General features: G+C 47.2%; 1 protein-coding gene across 1 annotated transcript; it reads left to right on the forward strand.

Annotated features, from left to right (window-relative positions):
- Window positions 1-1227: 1227 nt before the first annotated feature.
- Window positions 1228-9538, forward strand: LOC149346338 (serine/threonine-protein kinase PLK1-like). Its single transcript, XM_089541300.1, has 4 exons — window positions 1228-1529; window positions 2240-2439; window positions 6771-6886; window positions 9401-9538. The coding sequence occupies exons 1-4, from the start codon at window positions 1228-1230 to the stop codon at window positions 9536-9538; spliced, it is 756 nt and encodes a 251-aa protein (XP_089397426.1).
- The last annotated feature ends 2252 nt before the right edge of the window (window positions 9539-11790 follow it).

Genomic DNA, 11790 nt, shown 5'->3' on the forward strand with positions numbered 1-11790 from the left:
AGTCAACGACGTCAGTGTGCGACGCACATTAACGAAAAATGCCGGCGGCTGCTCGGCTGTAGGGCCAACCACGTGTTGTGAAAAAAACACGTTACGCGCTGTACCCAGAAAATATGTGAGGAGTGTTCTCCCGGGATAGTCTGGGTTGCGTACAAGATCTCGTACTCCTCGCAAGGCGAGCACATTGCACATAGTGCGGATACAAGGTATACCAAACCCACCCATGTACGATGGAAGGCGCATGAACATTCGTGACACAAGTTCGGTTTTGCCCGCCCAAACGAAAGAGCCACAGGCCGAGGTTAGCCTGCGCGCAAACGTGCGCGGTGGGTTTGCGACGCGGGCGACAAAAAAACATGCGGCTAGGATTGTGGACTTAACTATATAGCAGCGCTCTGCCATTGAAAGGCGGAAAGTTGACGCCACCGAGAGGCGTTTCTCAGCGTTCGTGCGGAGGTTAGTCCAGGTTTCGCGGGCTACTTCTCCGCTGGCGAGGAATACTACTCCCAGGACTTTCACTCCCTGCACCCACTCCACCTCGCCCGCAAGGTTCGGTGTGAAGGTGCCAAACCTTAGTGCCTTGCTTTTTCCCCTGTTCAATAGGGCCCCAGATATCTCGCTGTACTCGAGAAACAGCCGCGAAAAAGCGGCGTAGCTATCCTCGTCCTTGAGGAAAAGCGACACGTCATCGGCGTAGGCCGATACCTTGATTTGGCCCTGGCCAGGCAGAGGGAAGCCGCGTATGGATGGGCTGTCGTATCGTTCGTTGCGTCGATAGATACACAGCCGGGACCAGTTCCGAGCAACGAAGACGCCCTGGCGTTTATTCGCGCTGGTTTTATACACGTTGCGGGAAAGGGATAAGAAAGGGAAAGAGTTACGAGCATGCGCCGATGATCAGGCCCGCGTCGCATTCTGCTTATCTACACGATACAATGACAACTTTCTACAATAAGGGTGATATTCTCCAAATAAAAGTGAAACTTGGTTTTTAAGAAAAGAAATGACGCAGTAGCTGCCTGACATATCAAGGTGGACACCCCAACCACGTCGTAAGGGAAGGGATAAAGGAGGGACTGAAAGAGAGAAAGTGGTGCCGTAGTGGAGGTCTCCTGAACAATTTCGACCCCCAATGTCTCAGTTGTTCTGGTTACTTCAGAATGCCTTATTTTGAACGTTCTTCCCCACGGCTTCATTAGCGCATTTCCTTTGCAGTCTCTCGAGGAGATGCTCCGATGCCGCAAGAGGCTGACCGAGGAGGAGGTGCGCTACTTCATGAAACAGCTGCTCCTCGCGAGCGAGTACCTGGTGCAGGAGCGAATCATCCACCGAGACCTAAAGCTCGCAAACCTGCTCCTTACTGAAGACATGCAGCTGAAGGTGGCCGACTTTGGGTTCTCCGCTCGCGTCCACTTCGATGGGGAACAGAAGCTGACTATCTGCAGCACACCCAATTACGTCGCGCCTGAGGTATTGGCCAGGAGGGGCCACAGCTACGGAGTGGACGTCTGGGCCATGGGGTGCATCATGTGAGTGTCATTTGATTCCGCCGAATTGTTTGTAACGGGTTGCAACGTTAACGCTTACAACGACAGCTCCATGTTTATCGTAAAGGTATACTACTCCAGTCTACTTTCGGAAATTAGTATAAAAATTAGCATAACCTTTCTTATGTGCCCTGTGGTGACAATCGCAAGGAGAGAACTCATCTGATGAAACTTCACGTGCGCAAATTTGTCCTCTTATAACTAGTAACCGTTGTTGGCACGATTTAACTATGCGTTTCAATATCTTAGAATGTTTTGAAAAGATCGACCGCCACTGCGCTGACAAAGGCGCCGTCGGCATCGCTGCAGCCGGCAAAAAAGGTGCGGATATCTGTGATAAATATCACCAGTTTTATTTCATTGATACCACCTTAGTGCTATTGTGTCTCAGGTGGCGTGAATTCACTGCTGCTAAAATACTGCGGTTGTCCCGCCTCTGATGCCAGGATTTGGTCGGTCGGTCGGCAGGCGGGAAGCCACGTATTTATGTCGGAAAAGTACATTTCAAAGACATTGACCCAGTTTGCCTGCCGCGCTGCCCGGTATACTTATATTCGGGCGAGAAGCTTTCTATTGAATGAAAGAAAATATAGTTACAAAAATTCGCACAGTGATTTTGTTAGTAAGAATAACTATAAGTAAACATAAATTAACAAAATTTAACGTGACATGCCTGCAACTGTTCCCCACAGGTACGCGCTGCTGCTGGGGCATCCCCCGTTCATGGCGTCGTCGGTGGAGAGTACCCACACCCGAATAATGAACAACGAATACGATCTCCCTCTGGCTCTGTCCTCCGACGCAAGCGACCTCATCGAGTGGATGCTCAATCAGGAGCCCACAGAGCGGCCGAGCATCGAGGACGTCATGTACCACGATTTCATGACAAGGGGTAGGGTTTATGTCCGTACTTTTGTCAGGTGCATAATGGCTGGTATCCCTCGAAGGTTCATTTTTCTTTCATGTTTGTTTTCACGTTCCCTGACCACTGGCTCCGGCACGCAGCCTTCTCACTTTCTTTTGGTATGCCAGATAGGACCAGAGCATTTAAAAGAGCTCAAATGCATGGTCAAATGCAGCTCGTATAACCGCCGCCCAGTGGTTTTGTTTCTTGGCACAGGTTTTCATGTGAAAAGGGTCAATTCGCGGAGCCATTTTTATCTGTAGTTGGCGACTCGGGAAGTGCCTCTCGACACGATCACGTGGATACGCAAAAGCGACTTTTAGAGACTGATCATTTTTAAAGCGAAAGCTTTACTACTTGCACTTTCAGCCTTTGCCGTGGCGCGGCGGTGCCACCATTGACCTTTAGTTGACCTCTTTGTGACGTCATGTGTGGCATCACGCCGAAGAGAAGGGCGACCGACTCGCGCCGTCGCAAGCCGCGGCGGTGCCACCACTGGCGCCTAACTCCTGCGCTCTCCGCTATGAGCGCGATTGTGGCGTTACGCTGAAGAGATTAGGTTCGACTCACGTCACTAGAAAGCAGTAGCTGTGCCAACCACCAGCGGCTTAACATTGCTTCGCGATCTCGCGCCGTCCGTGTGCGACGGCGGTGCACATGAACGGCGGCCTGACTGGACTGGATTGTACTGGACTGGATTGGATTGGATTGAATTAGAATAGATTAGATTAGATTACATTAGATTATATTGGATTGGATTAGAGTGAATAACAGATGCATCGCCACAAGTCTAACCACAAGCACCACTACCAGCTACACTACCAGCTGAACCATGGCGTAGGTACGGATATTGCTTTCGCAATTACCAGCCTTAACCAAGCTAAGCCACAGCGAATATTTTTACCGCCGTGCAAGCAAATGGGAAATGGTAACAACAAAAAAGTGGTAGAGTTTTAACGCAGGCAAGCCGTGTAGACGTGCTAAAGCATGTGTTTAGTCTCTTTGGCACATGCTTTCGCTTTGTTGGCTCGTCGGCACATCTGGGGACGATATTAGTTGCTTAGTAGTATTGGTTGATGAGGACAACGATGTGAAATGCATAGCGCGGGAGTTCGCTCTAGTGATCGCCTGCGGCGATACCCACAGTGAGCTCGTGCAGTGGCCAGCGAATCTAATCTGTTCGCACGCCGCCGCGTTTCCGAATCGCGTTCGCCGCAAAAGTTATTTTATCTATGTTTTGCCAAATGCCACCCTCAAGGTCAAGCTTCACACAAACTCGGTGAGCCGGTTCGACTTCGCGAAGTAGCGCTTTCGCACTGAAAGCCGCGCGGCAAGCCCTATTTCTGTGAAAAAAAAACTGGTGGGACACATACCTCCATGTTAATGTTATGATGCGATATCGTTAGAGAGTTAATGCCACTGTATGCGGTATTGATCATTCTCCACTTGACATTTTATACAACCCTGGAGTCCTGAAGCATCACATGTGGCAGTGGTGCAGCAGGGAAGCGATATGCGATGACAGACGCTGCCAACGGTGGGGCTTTGCGAAGTGGTCGGTCTGCACACCATCTGGACACGAGGTCTTGTGACCTAGGTTGCATCTTGGAGCTTTTTTTCTCACACGACGTCGACGACGCCAGATTTTCTGTAGAACAGGAGCCTTAACGCTTTCGTGTTCCCGCTTGCCGCAGCCGCTAGAGTTTCTTGCCTTAATTGATATATATGTTGTTGGTCGCGTCTACACGCAGCCATGTCAGACTACCTAAAATACTGTTGCTACGCAATGCTAGGAAGAGATCAATCTTCGACCATGTCAGACTAACTAAACTAAAATACTGTTGCTACGAAATGCTAGGAACAGATTAATATTCTAGGAAGAGATTAACTCCCAGTCCTACCTGCACGATCCATATAAGAATCCTTTAATGGCGCTAGAGTCCTTCAATAGCGCGTTATGGTCATGATAATTCTCGCTATGTCTACGTGTGAGCTCGGTACGCTGCCCAAAGAAGCCGCACGGCGGCGCTGGCGTGATTCGAGGAGCATGTCTTGGCGATCGAGCGGCGGAACGGGAGGTTTCCTAGACGTGCAGAAGTCGATGTTTTGCGGTGTGTTGTTTTCTGGTTCTGGCATTTAATTAGTCACAGTGTCGAAATACTTTAATGCTTGTGCTTTCGTGAACCACTTAGTGTTTTGTATGAACGATGTCCTTACCCTGATGTGTGACCGGGTGCCACTCCACTACGGGAGCAGCGGCGACAAAGCGTCCGAACTGAAAGAGACGTGGAGACGCGCTATCCACCGAAATGAAGTTCGCGGCTTCTATTTAAATTCGCCAAACGTGCGTCTTTGTGGGAAACAGTTCGGCCCCATGTGCATCATTCGTCACGAAGAATTTGTAGTCATTTGGAACGTTGTGCCGCTGCGACGATGGGAACAGCGTCAGGACGCTGTTCCTATGTTATTCAAAGAGCTCCACGATAATTAAGCAAGTCCAATTCACGTTCTCGGCCATCAACAAAGCGACATCGTATCGCAACGGATGCTTTTGATAGCTCGTTCCAAAAAATACACTGCCATCGACGACGCTACCGAATAATTTAATGAATTTAATGCAAGCCCGTGCAGGCAGAAAGCCGAGCCGCTAAGAGCTGCTATGTTCAAGCTTCTTTTTATGTTATTAGTACTATATATGAAGATATACATGTCGTTCACGTGTTCATTTAGTGCGTCTACACAGGCAAAGGCGGTAACTCGTTAGCCGCAAAAATACTTTATGGTTGCTTTATGGGGTTTAACGTCCCAAAGCGACTAAGGCTATGAGAGATGCCTAGTGAAGGGCTCCGGGAATTTCGACCACCTGGGGTTCTTTAACATGCACTGACATCGCACAGTACACGGGCCTCTAGAATTTCTCCTCCAATGAAATTCAACCGCCGCGGCCGGGGCCGAACCAGCGTCTTGCGGGTCAGCAGCCGAGCACCATAATCACTGAGCCACCGCGGCGGCTTGCAAAAATATTTTATATTACTATGTAGTAGTTTACACAAAAATATTTTGTATTACTATGTAAACTAAGGGGGCGGTACAGTACTCTATTTCCTGCCGGAGCGCGTCGCAATTCAGAACGGCGTGACTCCATCGAAATCGGGACAGTTAGCGGTACCTGGCAAAGCTACGCCCGCTGAAATAAATCGTTGATAGGCTCGAAAGATGAGCAAGTGAATGTACCCTCGTCTGCGCAAGTATCGCGAGCAAAATCGAATGCGTCGTGCTTCAGAAAGTTGAACTCCGTGCTTCCGCGCACAGCAACCAGACAGTGCGACGTTTTGACGAGCTCGTCGGCTTAAGTCGCATAGACTTACCCATTATTTAAACCCTCCGTTAAAACTGCTCGCCTGATAGTGATGAATGCACCGTAGTATACGCAACATGCTGTTAAATCTCCAGTCGCGTCTACTGAAGCAAGCCATTTGAGCCACAAGCTCAGCAGAAATCCAGTTAGTGGCTCCTGTTAACAGCCTTCGCCTCATTACGCAATACGTTGCGGTCACGCGTATATTTTGCATTAGTGAGACGCAAATCGACAGCCTTTGTGGTGTCAACTCTCTCGGTCCTTATTCTTTCTTGGTGCGCTGTAATCAAATAGCCATGTGTAGCCAACTAGCCCACCATGCAATTCGTCCACATCATTAAGCATGGCATGTCTCCATACAGCAGCAAGACAATAGCAGGTAAAGTGGGAACTGTGAAAGTGATGGTAGCGCTGTTTTTCCATATAAGCGTCGAACGGGCTAGAATTCCGGGGCTGTAGCGGATACAAGACCTCCGCTTTTAGCATAAAATATTAAAAATATCAAAGTAATAACCCGGTCGCGGAAGCAAGTTTCTCTCGTGCGATCATACAATAAGCCGCCAGCGCGGTGCTCGCTCGGCTGTAGCGCCCCTAGTGGCCGCAGCCGCAAACCAAACTTTGGTGTATGGAACGACTTATATAAGTCATGTTGCAGAAAACTTGTGTTCAGGTTACCGCCGACCAAAACGATCAGAGTCTGCAAGACAGCGTATACCTGTAGCCGTCAAAATTAAAAAGCGAATGGGATTAAGAGTGGCAAGGTCACAAAGCGGTCTCTGCACGGGGCAGTGGATTCAGTATGTTATGCCACAGTGTAAGTGAAGCTGATTTCACTACTAGTTAAAATTTCTATGGATCATGGTGCTATTATTGGTATCGTGTGCTGTACTCCTTGCACTGAATTCACCATGGATTCCCTTCCATGCATTCATTGGGACGGATACATTACTCTTCCTTCTAGGGCTTCTTCCTGCACACCTTCCACTATCCTGCCTCACAACAGAGCCGCATTTCGAAGCACTCAACGCCGCTCTGGACGCAGACGACCACGAGCTCCTCTCCTCTCCACTCGTCGCGGTGAGTTGGACTTTGTCTCCGCTTAGAAGAGACGCGGCTTTGAGCGAAGTTTTATTTCTTGAAGTGTTCGCAGGGAAATTTTTTCACATATTGTCATTAATTTCCCATCCACTCACACGAAAAAAAATTGTTTTCTAGAATATATGTCGGCCCCCAAATCTTGTGAAGGCTACGGGATTCACAAAATGTGGAACCGCTGGTTCAAGGTACATTGCGTTCTCACTAGCGTGCTACTGGTCAAGCAAGTCTAATCTTTTAATTCTTGGAATGTTTTTTTTTGCAAAGCACATATTTTCGCTTCTCCGGCATATTCAGACAAATATTTTGAAAACTGGAAAATTGCAACATTCTTTTAGGGTAATATTGAAGGTAACGGTTCATTCTTCTGATATGTAGCGAAATCTATCTTTTTAAACTGTTTCCATCGATCGTATCGACCAGTTGATACACCCATAGAAAACCAATGGGGAACGCTTTTGACGACAGCAAAAATGTTAATACAAAAAATTCAAGAATGCCGTCGGACGATCTGCTGATATATTTACTGTTATAACGAAATGTTACATTACATGAAACAATTGCTCTCATAAAATGTTTCCCACTCCTAAATGCTTTCGTCCAGAATTGCCGGGTATGTGAATGTTTGCGATGCACTGTTCGTTGACATGTCTACAGCGAGAAGCGAATTTCATTACAAGAAATTTAAAATTCACAAATTTGAAAAACAATGAACGCTGTGACCTGCATGTGGTCGTAGGAACGGAACAAAACAAATAGGGTCAGAATAGATAAATTAGCCAGGAAGTAAGTTTATTTCACGGGCAGAAAACCATACTAGAACTAAAACGCCCCGTTTTAGACAGTTTCCGCACAGTGCGCAGTCGCGACTGTTTATGAAAGAATTCTTTTAAGACTATTTCCCAGTCGACTCCAGCAATGAAACCTTGGAACGGCATCACAAACAAAAAAAAACGAGTCCTAGTTACCGGATACAACAATTATCAAACATCAATCTTTTCCCCATTTTTTTTTTCAATTCAAAACAAAGTGCCCCCCTGCCCCCTATTTTTTATGCTTGGTTACCTGGGAACGGTTGTATTTCTTCAGTTACACACCAGAATTGTTTTTTTTTACCGTTTTGAGCAGTTGTTCGCGTCTAATTTCTTCCGGCTCCTCCTCTCTCGTACACCATATGGTTCTTCAAAACGGCGTCAAATAATTTTAAAGTGAAATAAAAAGAATAGCAGACCGCCATTTCATTCCTAACTCAGGGCAGTGCTCCGCTGACCTGACGCAATGATGACGTTACCAACAATGAGCAAAAACCGCAGAAAAAACGCTTGTATGCAGGCTTGAATGGCTTAAATAGCTCTTGGAAACTATAGCTCACGAAATGCATAACCTAATGCAGTTCTGAAAATTTTAGTCAGGAAGTATGGAGAGGTTAACAACCTATAGGTAGTATTTTGAAATAAACGCTGTGTTACTTATAGAAAACACCTGAACTTCAGGCCAAGCAAACGGGAAACTCAACATCCATTTGCTCAGCAAAGGAACCCGTGTGTGGGCGTCGTTGCGATGGCTGGTATATAAAAGACACCTTTAGCATACTGTGTAGCGTGTTACTGTTACCGGAGTACCGGAAGCCCGCCCACCGCTGGTGAGCACGCGCTGATTGGGCCCGGTGCTGCAGTCCCGCGCGCAGCTTCCGGGAACCTAGCGCCATCTGGCGCCATCAAGGCAATTCCCGCATGCGTATTGGCTGCACACGTGGGCTTACGGTACCGGTAACGGTAACCCGGCACACGTTATACTATAGGTGTCTGATCTCACGGGGACCAAACCACACACATCGTACGATGACCTCCCGTATTAGAAGGCACTAGGCAAGCACAGTACATTACCAACGCCAGACAAATTTATTTATTTATTTATTTATTTATTCAAGTACCTACATATCGCCCTGGTGGGCATTACAGTAGGGGGGACGAGGCAGAAAACTGGAACACTTGTCAGCGCCAAAGTTCTAAAGTGTAAACAGTACAGGCATCAAATACATTGTCCTGATGGGCATTGCAGAATTGAGGAACGATAGAAACCCATTTCAAAGCATCAGAGTGATAACAAATACAAGAAACAAACGCGGGCAATCAATAATTGCTCCAAAGTAATAAATAAACACACGCAACATACACGGGTAATCAATCAGTAGAATTAAATTCGTTTTGAGGAAAGGAAGTGTCGCAGTGACTATCGCATACTCCCTTGGATACCCGAAGCACACCGTAAGGAAAGGGATAAAATAGAGAATGAAAGAAGAAAAATGGGCCGTAGTGGAGGTCTGCGGGTTGATTAAGACCACCTGGGCGCATACGGCAAATACGCCAATGCGTTGCTATTAATACGATTGCCAAGCATTCCAAGCCACATTTACCGTACTGTTGAAGTTATCTTATAGTTGGCATTTTAATCGTGAGGTGGTGATACAGCTTTGTAATGTTGTTCATCCTGCAGCCATCGAGCCCGGCTGAATACGGGTCGCCACAAACAGTCCGGGGCCACAAGAGGCGCCTCTCTTTCGACGCCCTGGGTGCGGTCGGCCTCGACAGCGTGGATTCAGACGCAGAGGCCAGCAGCGGAGCTCCATCCTAGTGCAGGAGATGCCTGATGCTAGGCCCATAAGCACACGCGTTCACGCAAGTGAGTTCTGCTTGTGCACGTTCTCTTCGCTTCGGGCTTCAACGTCCGCCATCCCAAGCCTTTTCGAAGTGGTAAAACAAAACATTTTTTGCTGAACCGGCCCTTGTCTCCATTTATGGCCGCCTGTTGACTGCATGCAGACAGATACCTGCCGGTCGTCGGAACCCTGGCCAAGCCTATAGTAGGACAAATGCTTCCTGCAAGTCCAGACACCCCGGTTTTTCGTTGTCTTGATTTTGTGCCCCATATGTGAATTCTGACAGGCACAGGTTCTATATGCTTTCCTCTTAGATATTAGCACAATCTTGTCCATGATCTGCCCCATCGCGGTGGACGTTCGGCTGCAGATCCCTCAGTCGTGGGTTCTATCTGGCAGCAGCGGCCTTATTTCGGTGGAGGCGAAGTAGAAATACGCCCGTCCACTGTGCCTTGTCCTGGCACTGAAAGAACCCCTCGTGGTTTTGAGTTAAGCCGAAGCTCCACCACTACAGCGTAATTCATAGACCATGTGTCTCTTCAAGGCGCTGTACCCCACATTTCACGTGTTCGGGACTTTGGCGTGCTTGAGAATGCTGTTTACTCAATTTCTTGCTTCCTAGATGTTTTACTCGTTGCCCTCACCTGCGATCCCTATTTTGCCAGTACATGACTCCCATACTTTTTCCAATACCTAGGTTCCTCTTGCGAACTTCCCTTCCCAGCGCTTTTATCATTGCTTAAGTTTTCTTCATATTAATTTCCTCTCCCGCCATCCTGGTTTCAGTGTCTCGTTCCTGAAGCGTGCGCTGCTTGATTCTCCGGATTTTTTTTGCAGGGCAATGTGAACAGGAAATTGAAAATCGTAATAAGGCGTTCTCCATTAACCCCTTGCCCCATCTCAACCCAACCTTCCGAATGTTAGTAACACGCATGTGGTGACTAGAATCGTAGAGATCCGCTTGCCTGACACCCTTCCCGTCTGGTAATTAATCACTTTTTCTATCTGGCTCTTTCAGCTCCCCACTGAGCCTGCGCCATGCCTCAAGACCGCCTTGGACTCCAAGGGCTTCTCTTGGGCTTCTGCATGGCCTCGCGCAGGAATTGTGCTCACCCCTCCATTAATGGAGGGTATTTTGAATAAGAATCTGTGCATGTTTTAAAACATTCTTACATCCTTACAAGCATGAATCGTATTATTTTCGTAGCGCGTCGAGAATACTTTATTTTTGTCTTGTCCTCATACCGTTACCGCCCGAACCACACAAATGTGGAGGAGTATGAAAAAATTTGGGAGCTATCTTAGAGCAACAACGTACATATTCCGGCCCAGCCTACGCGTATGAGAGGGTTTAAAAAATTAGCATATCTAGCTAGTTTGAGAAAACACCAAAAAAGAACCTATCAGCACTTAATTAAAAATGCGTTTCTTTGCTTACTTGGGTTGGCCCATGTCAAGAAAGCTGGCCTACGTTTCCCCATATCTAAGCGTAGGTTTCCTCCAACTTAATGCAACTTTGGTTTATTGTGAAGACAGCGTCAACAATAAATAACGAACTGACACATTATTCAGTATCTTTCCTAGTTTTGTACTAGCGATTGTATCCAAGCAATATTATAGACTATACTTTAATCGTACCTAGCACGACAGCGATTTGGTTGTAAAGTGCAACTTCAATGAATTAGTTTTGTTTTGTGCATGCTGGTCGTGGGTGTGTGCCATTTTTGTGCGTTAATATTTTGAACAAAGCGCTGTATCGGCCTCATGTAGCCATCTGTGCTTACTGTAGCTGTGAAAAACGACTCTCAACAGCTTTCCATGGTGGAATCTGACAGCCGTAGCTGAGTCTGTAGAGAACCGGGCGCGAAATTTGGAGCTCGTGGGTTCGGATCCCACCAGAGGCATGTGGTTTTTTCTTCTGCTTTTATTATTCCCATACTGATTAGAAACTACGAATAAAAAAAGACATCCCTTTGAACCTTGATTTCGTGTTTCGGTGACTGTTGCCTTCCGTCATACATGTCATAACGAGCCCCTCTTTCCATTTCTCTCTCTTTCCACACTACCGAGGTTCAGTTACACCACACATAAATATCCTCGAAAGCAAAATACTGGGGCAGAAGGCAGACACCAGAGTATACAAGGTCATCGTGTAAGTTTGTTAAATAAATTCTAATAGTATTAGTCTACATGGTATTTGTTATACGAGGTCATGGATGTACAGTCG

The sequence above is a fragment of the Amblyomma mixtum genome, chromosome 4, assembly GCF_055824585.1.
Source record: "Amblyomma mixtum isolate Tamu chromosome 4, ASM5582458v1, whole genome shotgun sequence".
Classification (NCBI taxonomy): Eukaryota; Metazoa; Arthropoda; class Arachnida; order Ixodida; family Ixodidae; genus Amblyomma; species Amblyomma mixtum.

Bases quoted from the DNA above. Each gene is read 5' to 3' on its own strand.
- LOC149346338 (XM_089541300.1), top strand. From the start codon at position 1,228: ATGCTCCGATGCCGCAAGAGGCTGACCGAGGAGGAGGTGCGCTACTTC. The intron at 1,530-2,239 runs GTGAGTGTCATT...TGTTCCCCACAG, and splicing joins TGGGCCATGGGGTGCATCAT to GTACGCGCTGCTGCTGGGGC. The intron at 6,887-9,400 runs GTGAGTTGGACT...TTCATCCTGCAG, and splicing joins TCTCCTCTCCACTCGTCGCG to CCATCGAGCCCGGCTGAATA.